At 34.8% G+C, this 17,761-nt stretch overlaps 1 protein-coding gene across 3 annotated transcripts in view; it reads right to left on the reverse strand.

The window, feature by feature from the left end:
- acot11a (acyl-CoA thioesterase 11a) overlaps window positions 1-17,761 on the reverse strand; it is a 30,242-nt gene continuing 12,481 nt past the window's right edge. For all 3 annotated transcript variants that reach the window (XM_056472907.1, XM_056472895.1, XM_056472902.1), the window contains exons 8-16: window positions 14,408-14,527; window positions 14,179-14,317; window positions 13,740-13,795; window positions 13,226-13,292; window positions 10,866-10,949; window positions 10,657-10,790; window positions 7,433-7,564; window positions 5,733-5,859; window positions 1-4,126 (exon numbers count right to left, since the gene is read on the reverse strand). In XM_056472907.1, the coding sequence (XP_056328882.1) occupies window positions 3,965-4,126; window positions 5,733-5,859; window positions 7,433-7,564; window positions 10,657-10,790; window positions 10,866-10,949; window positions 13,226-13,292; window positions 13,740-13,795; window positions 14,179-14,317; window positions 14,408-14,527 (1,021 nt within the window). In that variant the 3' untranslated portion in view covers window positions 1-3,964. The remainder of the gene's footprint in view (window positions 4,127-5,732; window positions 5,860-7,432; window positions 7,565-10,656; window positions 10,791-10,865; window positions 10,950-13,225; window positions 13,293-13,739; window positions 13,796-14,178; window positions 14,318-14,407; window positions 14,528-17,761) is intronic.

A 17,761-nucleotide genomic window follows, 5' to 3' on the forward strand; every position in this document is an offset into this window, starting at 1 on the left:
TGACATTGCAGAATTATATTCTCTGATTATGTGGTTTAAAGACTCCATGGACAAGATGCAGTATATGTACTACAGCCTTCCTAGACAGTGCGGGAAGCAGACACACTCTGTCCGTTTAAGCTAGACTAAACACACATCTCTTTGCACTAACATACACATATAACACTAAGGTGTAACTGTGAAATACAATCCTCTATAGCAGTGTTTCTCAACCACGTTCCTGGAGGACCACCAGCACTGCATGTTTTGGATGTCTCCTTTGTCTTTCACACCCATTACAGCTCTTTCAGTCTCTGCTAAAGAGCTGATTATCTGAATCAGGTGTGTTTGGTTAAGGAGACAAGGAAAATGTGCAGAGCTGCAGGAACATGGTTGAGAAGCACTGCTCTTGTTAGTCTATTAGTCAGGGTAATCGAAGATGGGAATGCTTCCCAAAAAGACACTGTCATTTGAATGGCATCTTCTCTGATGTTAGCCTGTTTCTCCGTATCCCGATGTTCATATAATCGTCGATCTGGCCTATAACTCAGGCAGATGTCTGTCATGGTAGTTGATAAGTCGAAAGCACAAGAACTTACAGTTAGAGTCTTTGGATTGATCCTATCAGCTAGTCTGAACACCCAACTTTTTCCATTGCTGATGCTCATTGTTCTCAAACCTCCAGTCTGCAGCTCTGCTCATGTCGTTTGGCCAGAGAAGAACTGGTTTGGTTTCTCTGAAGCTTTGTTCTTCACTTCTGTTAATTGGTGGCATTTTGGTTCCTTGCCACTGTCGACTCTGGCTTTTTTGGTTGGGACATAAGAAGGGACATTTGCATTATGCTAAAATAAATTGATGTTCAACAGTGTTTCTATTAAAGTGACCTGAAACATTTTTAATTTAGCTTGAAATACATCAGCATTCTACATTATTCTCCTGAGGCAGATCCTGGAAATCACATGGCAGATCCTGGATCTGTTAATCTTGATATCTGATCTCTGGTTAATTTGGTTCTTCAAACAAGTTTGCAAATCAGATTAAAATGTCTAAATGAACTGATCTGAGATAACTGCATGTCATTGTGATTATTGTGAAGGACAAATCTATTGATTCTTGAAATCTTGATCAGCAATGCAATGATTGGCTGAAGGCCAACAGTGGAATGACATCATTTGATTAATATTCATGTTAACTAATATTAATGCTGAAGAACGAAACTATCCTGGATTGTGTCAAATTGTCAATAACCAAACCAAGCTAAAGGAGTAATCACATATGAAGAGCATGCTTGACATGCTGAAACATTTCACAATCTGAAATATTGTTAGAGCTTTTTATTCCATTTTCATCGTCTATGTTAAGCAGCTTTGACACCTTATACATTGTAAACATTTCTCTAGAAATAAAGATGTATTACCTGCTGTAATACTCAACTCCTTTTCTGAGCGTCTTGTTTTTGTCTTGGTATTAATCTCATTTGTACCTTGAATTGTCTTGCCCTCAGACTAAAGCTACTGTCACACCGGGCTTTGTGTGTGCGAAATTCTGTCGTGCGGCGCTGCGAAAATGGGCGGGATTAAACAAGATGATTAGACATAAAAAAAGCGAGTGATTGCTCCATGCTTTAAAATTCTGTCCAGAGAGGTCCTGTTTTGATCCTCGATGGGTCTCACGCAGTCAAGTGATGCGATTTTGCAGGTCAGAGCTTTGCACTTTGCACCGCAGCGAACTGCAAAACTTGACGCATGACCTTGCGTTTCCGGTCTGACGCATTAGCGTGCGTATGAATGGAAGTCCATGGGAGGAAAAGTCAAGTGTGATCGCAGCTTATCTCTCTTTTTTAATGTCTAATCATCTTGTTTAATCCCGCCCCTTTTTGCAGCGCTGCACGACAGAATTTCGCACACACAAACTCTGGTGTGACCGCAGCTTCAAGCTGTATCCCTCCAGGAACAAAGTTTGATTTTGATTAGATTTTTTTAATTGTAAATTAAACGGTCATTTTTGTATACATCCCTGCAGCAAAAATAATACTGCTATAGGAGACAAGGAAAAGACGAACATGTTAGTGTTATAAAACTAAAATTTACTTCTTTGATGTAAACATATGATGGATCCCAATGTTTGAATTTACAAAGTAGTACAGTTTGCATTGTAATACCAACCTGCCTTATACATTTTCATAGCAATTTCTATGTTTATTCCTTATTTTAGGACTTAATTTTAATGATGTAAATTAGGTATTTGTTACTTAAGTACCTTTTATTGACATTTCACAGAAAGCATTGTATATTAATTATCTTGCTTTGCTTTAGCTGATGAAATCATATAAAGCGGTTATTTACTTTTGTAAGGGTACCAAATGCAATCTCATTATTAAAGGAATTAGACCAATTATTAAAAGCATGTAATGTAATGCAAAGTTTCCGTAATAGCCCTTTGAGACAGATTTAGTAAATGAGTAAACCATTTGAACGATGTGTTTACAAAATAATTCCCACTAGTTTTACTGGTTTTATTTGAGGAAAATGTTATAGGAAATGCACCCGATTCACTTTTTCTATGTATTATTTCTCATTATTATTAGTCATTCTTTCTCAGCCTATTAAATTCAAGCACACTCTGGCAAAAACATACATCATACAAACATGGTATTTTAAAAGAAATGGAGCGATTTTGAATACCATCACTAATATTGATAATGGACTTAAAGCTGCAGTTTATAACTTTAAGCGCTAATGTATATTTCTTATCCTGAATGACTATGGTGGGCCTATCATAAATGTTGTAATACTCTAGTATCCACAAACAGAGGTGCTGTTTAGACTAGTGCATTTTCGTTTTATTCATTTATTCATTCATTTTCTTGTCGGCTTAGTCCCTTTTTTCATCAGGAGTCACCACAACGGAATGAACCACCAATTTATCCAGCATATGTTTTACACAGCGGATGCCCTTCCAGCTGCAACCCAGCACTGGGAAACATCCAAACACACTCATTCACACACGCGCTCATAGACTATGGCCAATTTAGTTTATTCAATTCACAGATACTGCATGTCTTTGAACTGTGGGTGAAACAGGAGCACCTATAGGAAACCCATGTGAACATGGGAAGAACATGCAATGGGAATGGGACTTGAACCAGCAACTTTCTTGCTGTGAGGCGACAGTGCTAACCGCTGAGCCACCGTGTCACCCCCCATTTTCATTTTGTAACACAGATATTGTTATGGTTACATCTACTGTCAACACTACTCCAACTTCTTTGATCTGTGAAAACTAAGCATTTTGAAAACGCTGGTTTTAGTCACTGGTTTTTAATCACTCACTGACTGCTCTTTTTCGGACTATCACTTATAGTATTACTAATAGCATTTTTTTCTTGTAAATGATTGGATGATGGTGGTTTTGCTAAGGATGGACTAGCCCTGTTAATTATCTTAGTGTGCTCCTCCCGAATATAGATTAAAAACTTCATGTTTTTAAAGCCATGGTCACATTGCACTTTTCCCTCCATGGACTTCCATTCATACGCACGTGAATGCGACAGACCGGAAACACAAGCTCGTGCAACAAGTTTCGCGGTTTACTGCATTGCAAAGTTCAAACTTGGTGAATTCTGACCTGCGAAATCACATCACGTGATTGCGTGAGAAAAAAAATCCAAGATCAAAACATGACCTCTCTCTAGCCAGAAATTTAAAATATGGACCAATCGCTCACTTTTTTAAATGTCTAATCATCTTGTTTAATCCCGCCCCTTTTCGCAGCACCGTACAACAGAATTTCGCAAGCTCAAACTCTAGCGTGACCATGGCATAAGAAGCATGTCAATTTATGTACTATCCACTAGAGCTCCACAAGTTACATACTGTAGCTTGAAGTGCAAAACTAAAATTCTAGAAAAGCATTAGTTGTTTCTGCTTTTAAAAACAAATAAACTGAAATGTGAGCTGTGGCGTGTCCTAATGAGTTGAGAAGGTTATGATGATGTAGGAGAGGTGATTTCAGGTGTGCTGATGATGTTGTCCATCAGGTACTGGCTGCATGAGTGGAATGTTGAGGAGAAACTGGAGGAGAGGCCTGCAATGTCCGTGGAGATGTACGGCAGCACTTCTGGACTAGCCTGATTGTAGTAGGAAATCTGGGGGTGAAACCGGAAATGTCATGATTCAACATGTACTCACCGGATACTTCTTAAGTACAGCTTGTATTTATGAGGTATTGTGATATTTGGAACCTCTTAATCTCTTAAACTACTGTACCTCAAAGGGATAGTTCATGAAAATTTCAATTTACAGTTAGTTAAATAGAACATTAAAGAAAACTTTTAGATGAATCTGTGATCCTTGGTGATTTATATAATGCAAGTCAATGCTCAACCTTGTCTGAGATTAAAAATTAACACAACACAACACAACACTCAATTAGACAATTAGTGGCGACCCCTAATTAATAAAGGGACTAAGCCAAAAAGAAAATGAATGAATGAATGGAGCAGTATCTTGCTAGATGAAGCCATTACAAGATGGGCATAAAGGGAGATGCTGTGCCATGAAAATCCCAACACCATTACACTAGCAGCCTGAACTGTTGATCCCAGGATGGATCCATGCTTTCTTGCTGTTTTTGTTCAATTCCAACCCTACCACTTGAATTTTACATCGGAAATTAAGGCTTATCAGACTAGGCAGCTGTTTTTCCAACTGTGCTGAGCCTGTGTGAATTGTCTCCTCGGTTTTCTGTTCTTAGCAGACAGGAGTGTCACTGTCTTGCTCTTCTTGTGCTGCTGGAACTCATCTGCTTTAAGGTTTGACATACTGGAGATGCTTCTCCACAGACTTTGATTGTAGCGAGTAGTTATTTGAGTTCATCAGCAGACTTTTATCTTCTAGCAGTGTGACCATTCTGCTCTGATCTGAACAAGGTATTTTCACCCACAGAACTGCTGCTCAGTGTTTCTCTTTTTTTTTTGCATTATCCTCAAACCCTGGATGGATCTGTGTGAATATACAAGTAGATCAGCAGTTTCGGAAATATTCACACAAGTGCATCTGGCACCAAAATCATTTAAGTTAAAAAAAAAACATTTAAGTTCACTTAATGAACTTTACAGTTGAAGTCAGAATTATTAGCCCCCCTGAATTATTAGCCCCGTTTATTTGTTTCCCCAATTTCTGTTTAACGGAGAGAAGATTTTTTTTAAACACATTTCTAAACATAATAGTTTTAGTAACTCATTTCTAATAACTGATTTGTTTTATCTTTGCCATGACGACAGTAAATCATATTTTACTAGATATTTTTCAAGACACTTCTATACAGCTTAAAGTGACATTTGAGGGCTTAACTGGGTTAATTAGGTTAACTAGGCAGGTTAGGGTAATTAGGCAAGTTATTGTATAATGATGGTTTGTTCTGTAGACTATCGAAAAAATATATAACTTAAAGGGGCTAATAATTTTGACTTTAAAAAATTTAAAACTGCTTTTATTCTAGCTGAAATAAAACAAATAAGACTTTCTCCAGAAGAAAAAATATTATCAGACATAGAGTGAAAATTTCCTGAATCTGTTAAACATCATTTGGGAAATATTTAAAAAAGAAAAAAAAATTGCATGTCTGCATGTCTAAATAAATTGAGTTGCTGACATGTGATTGGCTGATTTGATAAGTGTATTAATGAGCAGTTGAACAGATGTACCTTATACAGTTGCCAGTCAGTATAGGACTATTTATGATGTTCCTACCTTAGAGACACCTTGTGACAGTTCATAAATGGTGAAGCCGGCACAGACCACCTCACCCCTGTTGAACCCCTCTGTGGGCGGGTGAGTGGGGAGAGTAACTGATCTTAATGCAATAACATATGGATCCCTAAAAAACAATCAAATTTATAGGTATATATTAAGTATAGTGATTATGCTGAATTTGCGCCATGTCACAATTACTGCAATTATCAGATGACAGCCAACAATGTTCTTTTTAGAGCCTTTCACAACCTCAGATTAATCTTTTTTTTATTTGATTAATACTCTGGGAAACGTCTACATATTTTTGTAATTCCTGAGGCCAAGTATTTAAAAAAAAAAGATTTGGCAATTGGCAACAAACATTATGTTAAAAAGTTCACACCCCTTAATTTATAAGTGCATCATTTTCTTCTGGAGCATCAGCAAAGCACAACAGGTGGCATATAGTATATCAGTATATTAGGAATAAATTTTCCATGATATTCTATTTCAAATTTGCAGATTTGGATAGAAACAGCTAGAAACAACAAAGTCCCTTTAAGGCAAGTCACTTGGCAGCAATCTTTGAAACGCCTCTCGAGCAGTATGCTCGGTCATTCTGTTTGAATTGGGAAACATCAAATTCTCTAAAACTACTTGCTAAGCTTACCACTGCATTTCATATTATGAATAACCCATAAAAATTAAACAACAACTGTCTATTTAGTTTAATTTATAAATGTTTGACTCACACAAAATCTGCAGAAACTCATTTCTGGTCTGAGCCCCTCCCCCGGAGAATTGGCATTCTATAGCGATTGATGATTGTCTCCTGTACTTGAAGGCAGGCTTTATTCGCCATATAGCGATCGCTGATTGGCTCCTGTACTAGAAGGCGGGGCTTCGTTTGCCATATTGACAGTTATACTTTTTCCCATTCAACGAGTGACATGTCTTGTGTATTCTTTTCACCTTATTCTCCGCGTACGAGTGGGCGCAGCCATTTGAATCATTTTGGCTCGAGACTTCCGGTCTCATTCACTTCCATTCATTTTTAGATGGCAAAAACAGCTCGTTTTGCTGCTTGGTGTTGCAAACTAATATTTTCTTATTATAATATTCTACTTTGTCTGTAGTGTCATGCAAACACTTGTTTGTAGAGTAAGTAATTTCACCTTTTCTGACGTTTATTATTTCTAGTCATTTCTCCCATAGGCAGCTGAATCTGAAGTTCTAAAACAATCGCAAAAATGCACGCACTTCCGCATTGAAGAATAACGTCAATAGTCTTTGGTAACAGTCAGTTCATGTTAATTAACTTAAGAGACTTTCGATCAATTGTGCATAAACATTAAACTGTTAAACAACTGGAGTATTTTTGCATGTCTCAATTACAGAAAATTTTAAACAGAAATATTATGAGATCTACATTTTACTGCTGAGAACATTGTTTTGTTTTGTTTTTCTGGGTGGGTTAGGGTTAGGTATACAAACCTATATGTAGGTATCAAACAAGCCTAAAGCACTCAATTAGTTTGATCAGGTGTGTTTAATTAGGGTTGGAACTAAATTGTGCAGAGCTGCGGCCTGTGTTCTAGCTTAATACAATTCTAGTTAGTTGCATTCACAAGGCTGATTCTTACAATTACAATAATTCTGACATGGCAAGTACGTAAAATAAGAAGCTAATGTTGTTGCACTAGCATAGTAATCCTTACCCGCTATCACAGGGAGGCCTTCTAGACGCCAGTAAAATGAAGTCCTGAACTTTTCCTCCTTGACTGACTGAAGGAGTAATAACTCGATAGATGAAATCATCCTCATCCACCTTAACGAGTAGTTCACATCGACTGCAAAAAATAAAAACAACAAAAACATCTTCATCAGTTGAAAAAAAAAAAAAGAATATTTCAAAATGATGATGTTTTTTTTTGCCTACGATATCAAGCTGCTTGTTGCACATTGTTCTTTACTTAAAGGGCACCTATGATGAAAATCACCTTTTGTAAGCTGTTTGGACAGACCTATATGTATGTTTAGTGTGTCCACTTTTATATTGGAGTGATATACACAAGACTGACGTTAAAATAGGACCCAAATCCCAGTGATTTTGAGGCCCACCGTAACCTGACGTAAGAGTGCGGATTGATTGACAGGCGCTATGTTTTTATAATAACATGTATACCAGACATCTCAAGTCTCCGGGGAGTCCCAAGTCTCTCGCATATGCATAGAGACTCCCACATGCCCGCAAATGAATGATAATTTTCGTGCGTCTCCCCCGGTCCTCAAATACGTCACGCACCCCTCCACCACCACCCCTAACCTCGCCCCATACCCCACCATCCCCTGGCCCCCTCGCACACTCTCCAGATACGTCGCGCACAACTCCCCCCCCCCCCTTCTTCATATACATACTTCATGTACATAACTCCCGCAACGTCCCTCAAATCATCTACTGTATGTCCCACCCAGAAATGACTTTTCCTAACATGGGATGTCTGTGTATACAAATGTCCACAAATCATTTATTTAAAGATCTGTACCAACTCTTTGTGATTTTTATAAGTTTTATAGGTTTAAAACATTTATAAAACAGAGCATGTTTGTAATATATACAGTAAAATGGTAAAAAAGTCTATTGCTCATGTGTTAATATTATGATTTTAATACTTCTGCAATCAATGTTTACCACAGGTAAACAAGATCTAGATGGTTCATGCTTAATGTACCTGCAAAGCTAATTTTGTGTAATGAACAATTGTTTACATTTTATGTTAATACATGTGCAACATATTAACATTTTAAGAAACTTTAAACACTTTTGCATCAGTTTACACACAGAATGCCTATGCAAATCACCACGCTTTGGAACAAAAGACTATGAAACGTGCCTCATTAAAGTTAAGTTCTCAGTGGGCAACTCGGCTCCTGAAGATGGGTCGAAACCACCCTCATAAAGCTGGTGACTAAGGCCACGCCCCAAGAGGATTCAGACTAGATTCTGAACTAGGATCCGGAAGAACCCCAGGAGACCACTCTGAGAACTCCAGGGAGCAGGCGTGGACACTGATAAAATGGGTTAACCGCACAGCTTAAACATTCCTATCTTCGATAACTTTCTTTTTTTTTTACCGTCGAGAGTCTGCTCAAGTTTAGTGTGCCGTGAAACCAAAAGTCAACACGATTACAGTTTTTGCCACCTCAACTGAAAATCCAGACTCCACCCCACTCCAAGCCTCACGAGAACAAAGAAAGCAGCCAACCATGTGGCAACATTAGCTCAACAGAGTTCTTCACATCACAAAAGAAACGCAAGTAACGCCTTCAGATTACCACTGAACAGGTGTAAATTAAACGTAACACTAAAGAAACCATAGAAGGGTAAAATTTATTATTTTGGGCTTGCTTGGTTTGGTCTTACAAAATCCAAGGATTTTTTTTTTCATCAATAAACTCTCTCAAACTCTTATTTTTCCTCATTTGCTCTTCTCTACAACTGTATGAATGTGTGTTTGTGTTAGACTTCAGTTCCTGTTAGATTAGTCAAAGTTTCGTTTTGTATAAAGAAAGGTGCTTGTGCATGTTTATGAATCGAATGTCTTAAACTTCGATCTTGTTACCTTGCTTAAACATAAATGGGAGTTTATTTTTGATAGCAACAGCCGTAGTTGAAGTCAACTGTCCATTCTAACGATAGCTTGACAATTCGTTTGTGTGGATTTAAAGAGTCGATTCTTTTGAAGCCCCTTTTAAATTAATCTTCAATTCACTTTGAGCTCATTCGCTACAGTAGGTAATTAAATATGAAAGAAATGTGGATGATGTGTCGAGATGATTGACAGTGGATGTTACTACGCAACATAACAATCTGTTAATGGAGTAGTATGTCCCAAAGCTTGCAAACTCTTTTCTTACACACTCAAAAGTATACAGTTGAAGTCAGAATTATTAGCCCCCCTGAATTATTAGCCCCCCTGTTTAATTTTTCCCCAATTTCTATTTAATGGAGAGATTTTTTCAACACATTTCTAAACATAATAGTTTTAATAACTAATTTCTATTAACTGATTTATTTTCTCTTTGTCATGATGACAGTAAATAATATTTGACTAGATATTTTTCAAGACACTTCTATACAGCTTAAAGTGACATTTAAAGGCTTAACTAGGTTAATAAGGTTAATCAGGAAGGATAGAATAATTAGGCAAGTTGTTGTATAATGATGGTTTGTTCTGTAGACAGTCAGAAAAAAAACTAGCTTAAAGGTGCTAATAATTTTGACCTTAAAATGGTGTATAAAAAATTAAAAGCTGCTTTTATTCTAGCCAAAATAAAACGTATAAGAGTTTCTTCAGAAGAAAAAATATTATCAGACATACTGTGGAAATTTCCTGAATCTGTTAAACATAATTTGGAAAAGAAAAAAATTCAAAGGGGGGCTAATAATTCTGAATTCAACTGTATATTTTTCCTTTACAAAAAAGTACACACTTTAAGGGCGTAGTTTAAGTCCGTGAATTGGGATGCAGCATTTGTTTGTTATATTTTAATAAATTACAACAAAAAAAAATCTTCATTGAACATGTTCTTTAAATAATCTTCTAATTATTTGCATTAAATTAAAATCTATAATAATTTTGAATCACAAAATATTTCTGGCTATTCCCACAAATATACTTGTGCAACATAAGATTGGTTTTGTGGTCCAGTCTGGTATAAACCATAGGTCTCAAACTCGAATCCTGGAGGGCTGCAGCTCTGCACAGTTTTTCTCCAACCCTGATCAAACACAGCTGATTCAACTACTGAAGGTGTTCATGACTCCTCTGAACACCTCGATTAGATCAGCTGTGTTTGATAGGGTTGAAGCAAAACTGTGCAGAGCTGCGGCCCTCCAGGATTCAAGTTTGAGACCTATGGTATAAACAGTGACTCTCACGTATAGTGTTCGTCCCATTCCTGTCTGCGGCTGAGATCTGAGAGCAGGGTGAAGGCCCTCTGTGCTGGGATCTCCATCTCTGCCTCCACCTTGAAACACAGACTCTGACTCTCCTCCACCGTATACAGACTCACCTGCAAAACAAAAAGTATCTGATTAAAGAATGTAAATCTAAAATATCAGGCCAACATATGGAGAGCAATGCTTACACGGTTCTTCTTTGAGATGAGGTCCCAGTTGTTTTTGGCTGCGAGCATTTTCAAGGCCCACACATTATTGTAGCTCAAGTATACCTGAAATATTAAAACACAATCTGTTGTGAACATCATTTTTCTTAACAACAGTAACATACGAAGCAAAAATTATATAAAACTATATATAGTATTCACATTAAATGTAGCCGATACCATTATGTTTTTACAGAAGTGGTTCTCAATGCTGCATATTCTACAAACATTTCTTGTTGAACACACCTGATTTAGATAACCAGCTCGTTAGAAGAGTGCACCAAGGAGCTGTGTTCACATCAACATGTTCCCTAAATAGTGTTCACTGCTAATCCTTGCACACGGCAAATTAGCAGAACTTTAAGTTTACTTCACTTAAAAGAAAAAAAGTTTGCAGCATCAATATTTGAAGTACGTAGGGTTAATTAATCGTAATCATGACATTTGCATAGAAGTCACATCTCGCACTCTTTAATTTAAAACCTTCTTTTGAACTGGATTGAACATGGCAGAGGTTAGGGATACACATGGCAGTGTCCACTTCACAGGGCACTTTAAGTCGATTGGAACAAACCTCTGAAGCTGTAAGAGAAACTGCCATGAGGACCAGGATTAAGAGTCACTGCTTTACAGTTTTAACTGACCAACAACTCTCTCAAGGCACTTTGTGACTTTTCTTACATAATGTACATGAAAATTACAAAACTTTGACAAAATTTGATGTCTTGATGAATTTTTATGTTTTATAACAGTAATCCAAATATATAAAATCAAAATATAAAACAAAAATGGTTCCTAGGTGATCGTTGAGGGTTTTGAAGTGCTATATATCCCAAACAAAAACCTGTAAAGTCTCTGTATAGTTCTTTAAAGATTCTTTAGCTCTCTCTTTTAGCCTCTAGTTTAGCTGCAGTGTCAAGTAATGCATTACAAGTAACGAAAATCGTATAATTATATAACTTTTCTAAGTAATGAGTAAAGTAATGCATTACTTTCCCCCTAATACACCCCCCACTCTCCTCTAATTTATATTACTCACAATCACTGCACTTTTTAACATTTGCACATTTAAATTGCACATATTCATTGCATTGCACTACATTGCACTGATTCATTTACTTGAACTGTACCTAGCCACTGTACATGGACATTTGTAATTATGTACACACCCACTGTGCATATACATTTGTAATTATGTTTATCTATTTGCACACTTCTGATTATTAATAGCAACCTGTACATATATTCATTTATTGTAAATCTCTGTTAATAGCTAATACAACCTGTATATAATGTTCATAGTACATCCATCTGTAAATATCACTATAGTTTTTCTATAACTGCACTTTATAACTTATACCTGTGTCCTGCACTTGCTGCTGTTGCACTGCTGGTTAGACCTAAACTGCATTTCGTTGCCTTGTTCTTGTACAAGTGTAATGACAATAAAGTTGAATCTAATCTAATCTAATAAAACATTAAGTAATAATATTTGAGTTACTTGTTGCAAGTTACTTTTTAGTTGAATTAATTAGCTTTTTAAACAAAAAAAATTGCTGAATTAAAATTAGTCACAATGAATCACCACCCGAACAGACAGAAATCAAGATCGCAGGCCAGAGCCTTAGATTTCTGTGATAGAAGTATTCTCATTATTTTGAATGCATCGAAGAAAAGAAAAGGAGATTGTCTTAACAGTGGATTTTATGAAACTAATAAGACAAAAGGTACAAAAGGCAAACCCATTGCTTTTCCATTTCATTAATCTGTATACTGTATATGGCACGGATAGCTCTGAGTTAAGGAAGTTCTCAGAAGGTAACGTTACCCTAAATGATAATGTTTTAATGTGCTTAATTAAATGTAACTGAAGGTTGTAGAGTGGATTGTTAATTGCAGAGCTCCTCTTAAAAAAATTATTTGCAAATTCTGAAAGAGATCATGCCTCAGCCAGGTAAGCATTGTGACGCATTACTTTCCATAAAAAGTTACTAAGTAATGGAACTAGTTACTTTTTTGGGGAGTAAATCAATTGTAATGCATTACTTTCAAAAGTAATTTTCCCTAACACTGGCAGAAAGGACTTTAAACAACATTAAAACACTTAAAAATGCACTTAAGTGAGTAATTCCATATTAGATTGTGGCAACGGCACAAATTTACCTAAATATTTTCAAAAATGACCCAATCCAGTCTAAAACTATTTATGGGAAGACATATTTTCATAGTTCTGTGCCTCTTGTTTAAATGTATTTATAACATTTTGTAAGTTACATAATCTGGACTTTTAAAGTCTAAATAATCTCGAAGTTTTTTTTCTTTGTAAATATGAGGAAAATTACCTGGTTACTGGGGTCCCATGGGACAGAAAGTGGCACCTCGGTCTGCTTACATGAGATGATGTACTTCCTGAGGAAAATTGACATTGATATTTGGTGAACTAAATCTTTTTTTGCAATGTTTTTGTTTTAAATGAAGATATATGAAACCAGTTTAGCTGAAGAAATATGGTAGAGTGAGAAAATAGTACAAATTGAAATATTAAAATCTATCATTTAAAAATATACATTAAATATGAAAGTAAAATATTTTACAATTATTATAACAATACTATAAAATATTAGAATCACTAATGAACATTTCAATGATTAAGTATACTTAATATAGTATAATGTATCACATAAGTATTATGTAATTTAAAAACGTCAAATCTGTATTTTATATAATAGATGCATTATTAGCAGTGATATAAAGCGACAGCGCCATCTGTGGAAGACGTGAGGGTGTTGCAGTTTAGCTGACTCTTCTCAAACTATATAGTGTTGTTTATGACAGAATAAGCTCCAGGTTTGCTACCTATCAAGTCGAATCTTCTTCCTAGCAAGAGCCTCCTGATATCTCCTCTGTCCCTCCTGTGAAAAATTCAAAATGGCAATTAACTTTCACGTTTGATCATTTATGTTATATATTTATACATACAAATTAGACAGTTACATTCAATTGAGCAGTTTTTATTTTTTTTGCTTAGTAAACTAGTACACTTGCACTTATTTATAATGAGCTGAAACAACACAGTCCTTGAGTTTTTTTTTTTTTTTCGGGGGGGCAGCTTAATTGTTTTATGTTCAATCCACTTTAATTTGTAAAAACAATTCGGTTAACTTAACCGACTTAATTTACAGTGCAGTAATAAACACCCTGAGTCTCATTTCCCTTTGAATCTCTATGACATGAATGAGGATTTTCTGAATATTGTACTATGGTCTCAATGTGAATGCAGATTCAGACTCCTCACCTGAGGTTCAGGTTTTATCAGAGGCAGTGGACGTGGCCTTCCTTTGTCATCCAGCACCTCAAATGTCATGAATGCGCTGTTAATGTGCCTCAGAGGCTCCTCTCCAATATACGCCTCTGCACAGACGCCAACCTCCATACTGCAAATCCACAGACAACACAATAAGCAGTGGCACATTACTCATTCAAACCCAAACACAGCTCTTGGGTGCGTATTAATACAAGCCCACCTGTTCTTGAAGGTGTTGTTGACAATGGCTTTCAGAATCAACCGATCTCCAACCTGAGAAGGGCCTCTGAAGTGAAACATGTCTATGGCCCTCAGAGTAGGGTGCGCATTGCATAAACGACTGTTAAAAGAGAAACAAATAAATATTCATTTAGTTTTTAATATATTCATCGCTAGACATTTTTATTCATATGCTGGTGTATTTACTATTGAAACAAATCACTTGGTGCAGATTTATTTCAACAGATTTACAACTGGTTATTTAAATTTATTCAACAATTTTTTTAATTTATTAAAAAAAAAAATTTAAAAATCAAACATTATTTGTGTTTTAAAAAAAGATGTGGGACAGACCTCTAAACATTGGGAACATATGGACCACATTTTGGATAAAAAAATGGTAAATTGGGGCTATCAGTGAAAATTTATAGATAACAGTCCAAAAATAGACGTCAGGAATGAATGTCTACACGTGTGAAATCTGTCTAATTTGTTTATTTGATGACTAGTGTGTGTTTGGGGTATAGTTATACTTGTTTTAGTCAAGCCGTCTATGTTTGGATGTCTTTGAGACACAGAAGTGGACTTTGGATGAAAAAAAAGGATATGTGAGTCGGTTGATTCAGTGTATTAGCTCAGGTCAGGACCATCATATTTTCTGTCAGATAGAATATCTAAACCTGTTGATGTTAGTCTATCATTTAGTAATTTGTGCTGCACAAAGCAGTAAACAATATTTCACTAGATATTTTCAAGATAATATTATTTAGCTTAAAGTGACATTCAAAAGTTAACTATTAGTTTAACTAGGCAAGTCATTGTTTTACAAAATAAAACTACTTTTATTCTAGCCTATATAAAACAATTTTCTCCAGAAGGAAAAATATAGGAAATACAGTGATGATCTGTTAAATATCATTTGGGAAATATTTAAAAAAGAATACAAATTCACACTGTATGTGAAAAATACAAAACTGACAAAATTTGATGTCTTGATCCATCAAAATATAAAGCAAAAAAAGATTCTTCAATTGTTCTAATTGTCATTGGGGTTTTGAGGTGCTATATATGCCATACAAAACCTGTAAAGTAGTAAATTAGAGTAAAATAGTGACAGTTGTAATGTGCAACATTACAACTGTTGTAAAAGTACTGTGGTTGAAAAGATCATTTCAGTCAGCGATGAAATTCCAATCAGCAACAAATGACTTTACTGTCAACATCGATGAAAAAAGGATATGCGAGTTGGTTGATTCTGTGTATTAGCTCAGGTCAGGTCAATCATATTTTCTGTTAAACAGAATATGTACACCTGTTGATGTTAGTTCATAAGCAGTACACAATATTTTATTAGATATTTTCAAGGTAATATTATTTAGCTTAAAGCGACACTTAAAAGTTGACTTATGTTAACTAGGCAAGTTGTTCTAAATTAGGCAAGTCATTGTTTTAAAAGTGAAAACTAGGTTTATTCTAGCCTAAATAAAACAAATCAGATTTTCTACAGAAGGAAAAATATTATAGGAAATACTGTGAAAAATCCCTTCATCTGGTAAATATAATTTGGGAAATATTTTTAAAAAAAGAAAACAAATTCACAGGAGTGCTAATAATTTAGAATTTTATTCATTTAAAAAATATAAAACTTTGACAAAATTTGATGTCTTGATCCATCAAAATATAAAAGTGAAAAGAAATGTTCATCAGTTTTTAGTGGATCATTAAGGGATTTGAGGTGTTATATATGCTATATAAAAACCTGTAAAGTATCATATACAATGCTATATTTTATATAATACTTTAGGTGCTATATAAATAAGTGTAAAATAGTGGAAGTTGTAATGTGCTAGTATTGTGGTTAAAGGGATCATTTCAGTCAGCGATGAAATGCCAACCAGCAACAGATGACTTTACTGTCAACATGGATGAAAAAAGAAGGGAGTTGGTTGATTCTGCGTATTAGCTCAGGTCAGGTCAATCATATTTCTGAACAGAATATCTACACCTGTTGATGTTAGTTTATCATTTAGTAATTTGTGCTGCACAGACAAAAAAAAAAATGTACTAGAAATGTACATTATATATATATATATAAATATATATATATACATATACATATACATACATACATACATACATACCATACATTTAATTATTAACTAGAGGGGTGTGTATGTGCAAGAAATATGCTTATTAAAATAAGAATCAAATATTTAATAATATTAGCCTGAATATTAGTTATTCTTCTGTCTTTGTGCAATTTATATTACAATATATATATATATATATATATATATATATATATATATATATATATATATATATATATATATATATATATATATATATATATATATATATATTTTTTTTTTTTAGGTTAGTCTGAAAATAAATTTGTTAAATCAAACAAAATTTTTATGAATTTTTATCATCATACTCCCTAAATGTATGTAAATTCCAGTTTCCCCCACTTTGTGCCCCCACCTCACATCTCAAACCAAAGTTAAACACTTGAGTAGACATCTTTTAAACACAAAATTTCTAGATGGGTTCATATCATTAAGGTCCATAACTGTGAAGGATTTTACAGAGAGATTTGTTCATACAGTACATTAAAAAAAATTACATTTGATGTTTGTTTAAATTATGTATGCAAATTGAGTTAAAGCAAAACAATTCTTGAGTTTTTGAGAGGACAACTTCAATTCACTTAAGTTTGTAAAAAAAGTTAACTTAATTCATTCATGTGTTCCAAAACAAATAAATTAAGCATTTTTATAGTGTATATAAACTGCCTAAATTTGTTTATTTTTATCTAAACATCTGACATGCACCAGCACTGTTTTTAAATGCTTCAGTGGGCACACACCTTAAAGACAATAGAAAATCTTCCTTATTTTACAAACTTTTTCTTATGTTCTTTGTTTTAAGTATAGCTTTTCATTTACAAGTCTTATTTAGTGCAACAAAAAAATTGAGAGACATGAACTCCAAGAAAAATGTCTGAATTGTACGATACAATTGTACGATATATACCTGGAAATATATTCCTGCAATCAATTCAGAATTGCAAGATGTAAATTCAGAACAATAAAGACAACAGTAAACATCAAGATGTAAACTCAAAACTCAGAGTAAAGACTCAGAATTTATAGGTGTAGACAGAATTCAGAAACTCTTATCTACATTGTGAACTGAATTAATCGAACAAAAACAGTGGGAAATAAACTCAATTAAAAAATAGAATTGTGAGGCAGAATTCCGAATTGTTTGTGGAATTTTAATCTTACAATTCAGGAAAAAAACCTCAGGATTCTGTGAAATTCTGAATTGCAGTTGCATGTTATACTTTCTG

The sequence above is a fragment of the Danio aesculapii genome, chromosome 2, assembly GCF_903798145.1.
Source record: "Danio aesculapii chromosome 2, fDanAes4.1, whole genome shotgun sequence".
NCBI lineage: Eukaryota > Metazoa > Chordata > Actinopteri > Cypriniformes > Danionidae > Danio > Danio aesculapii.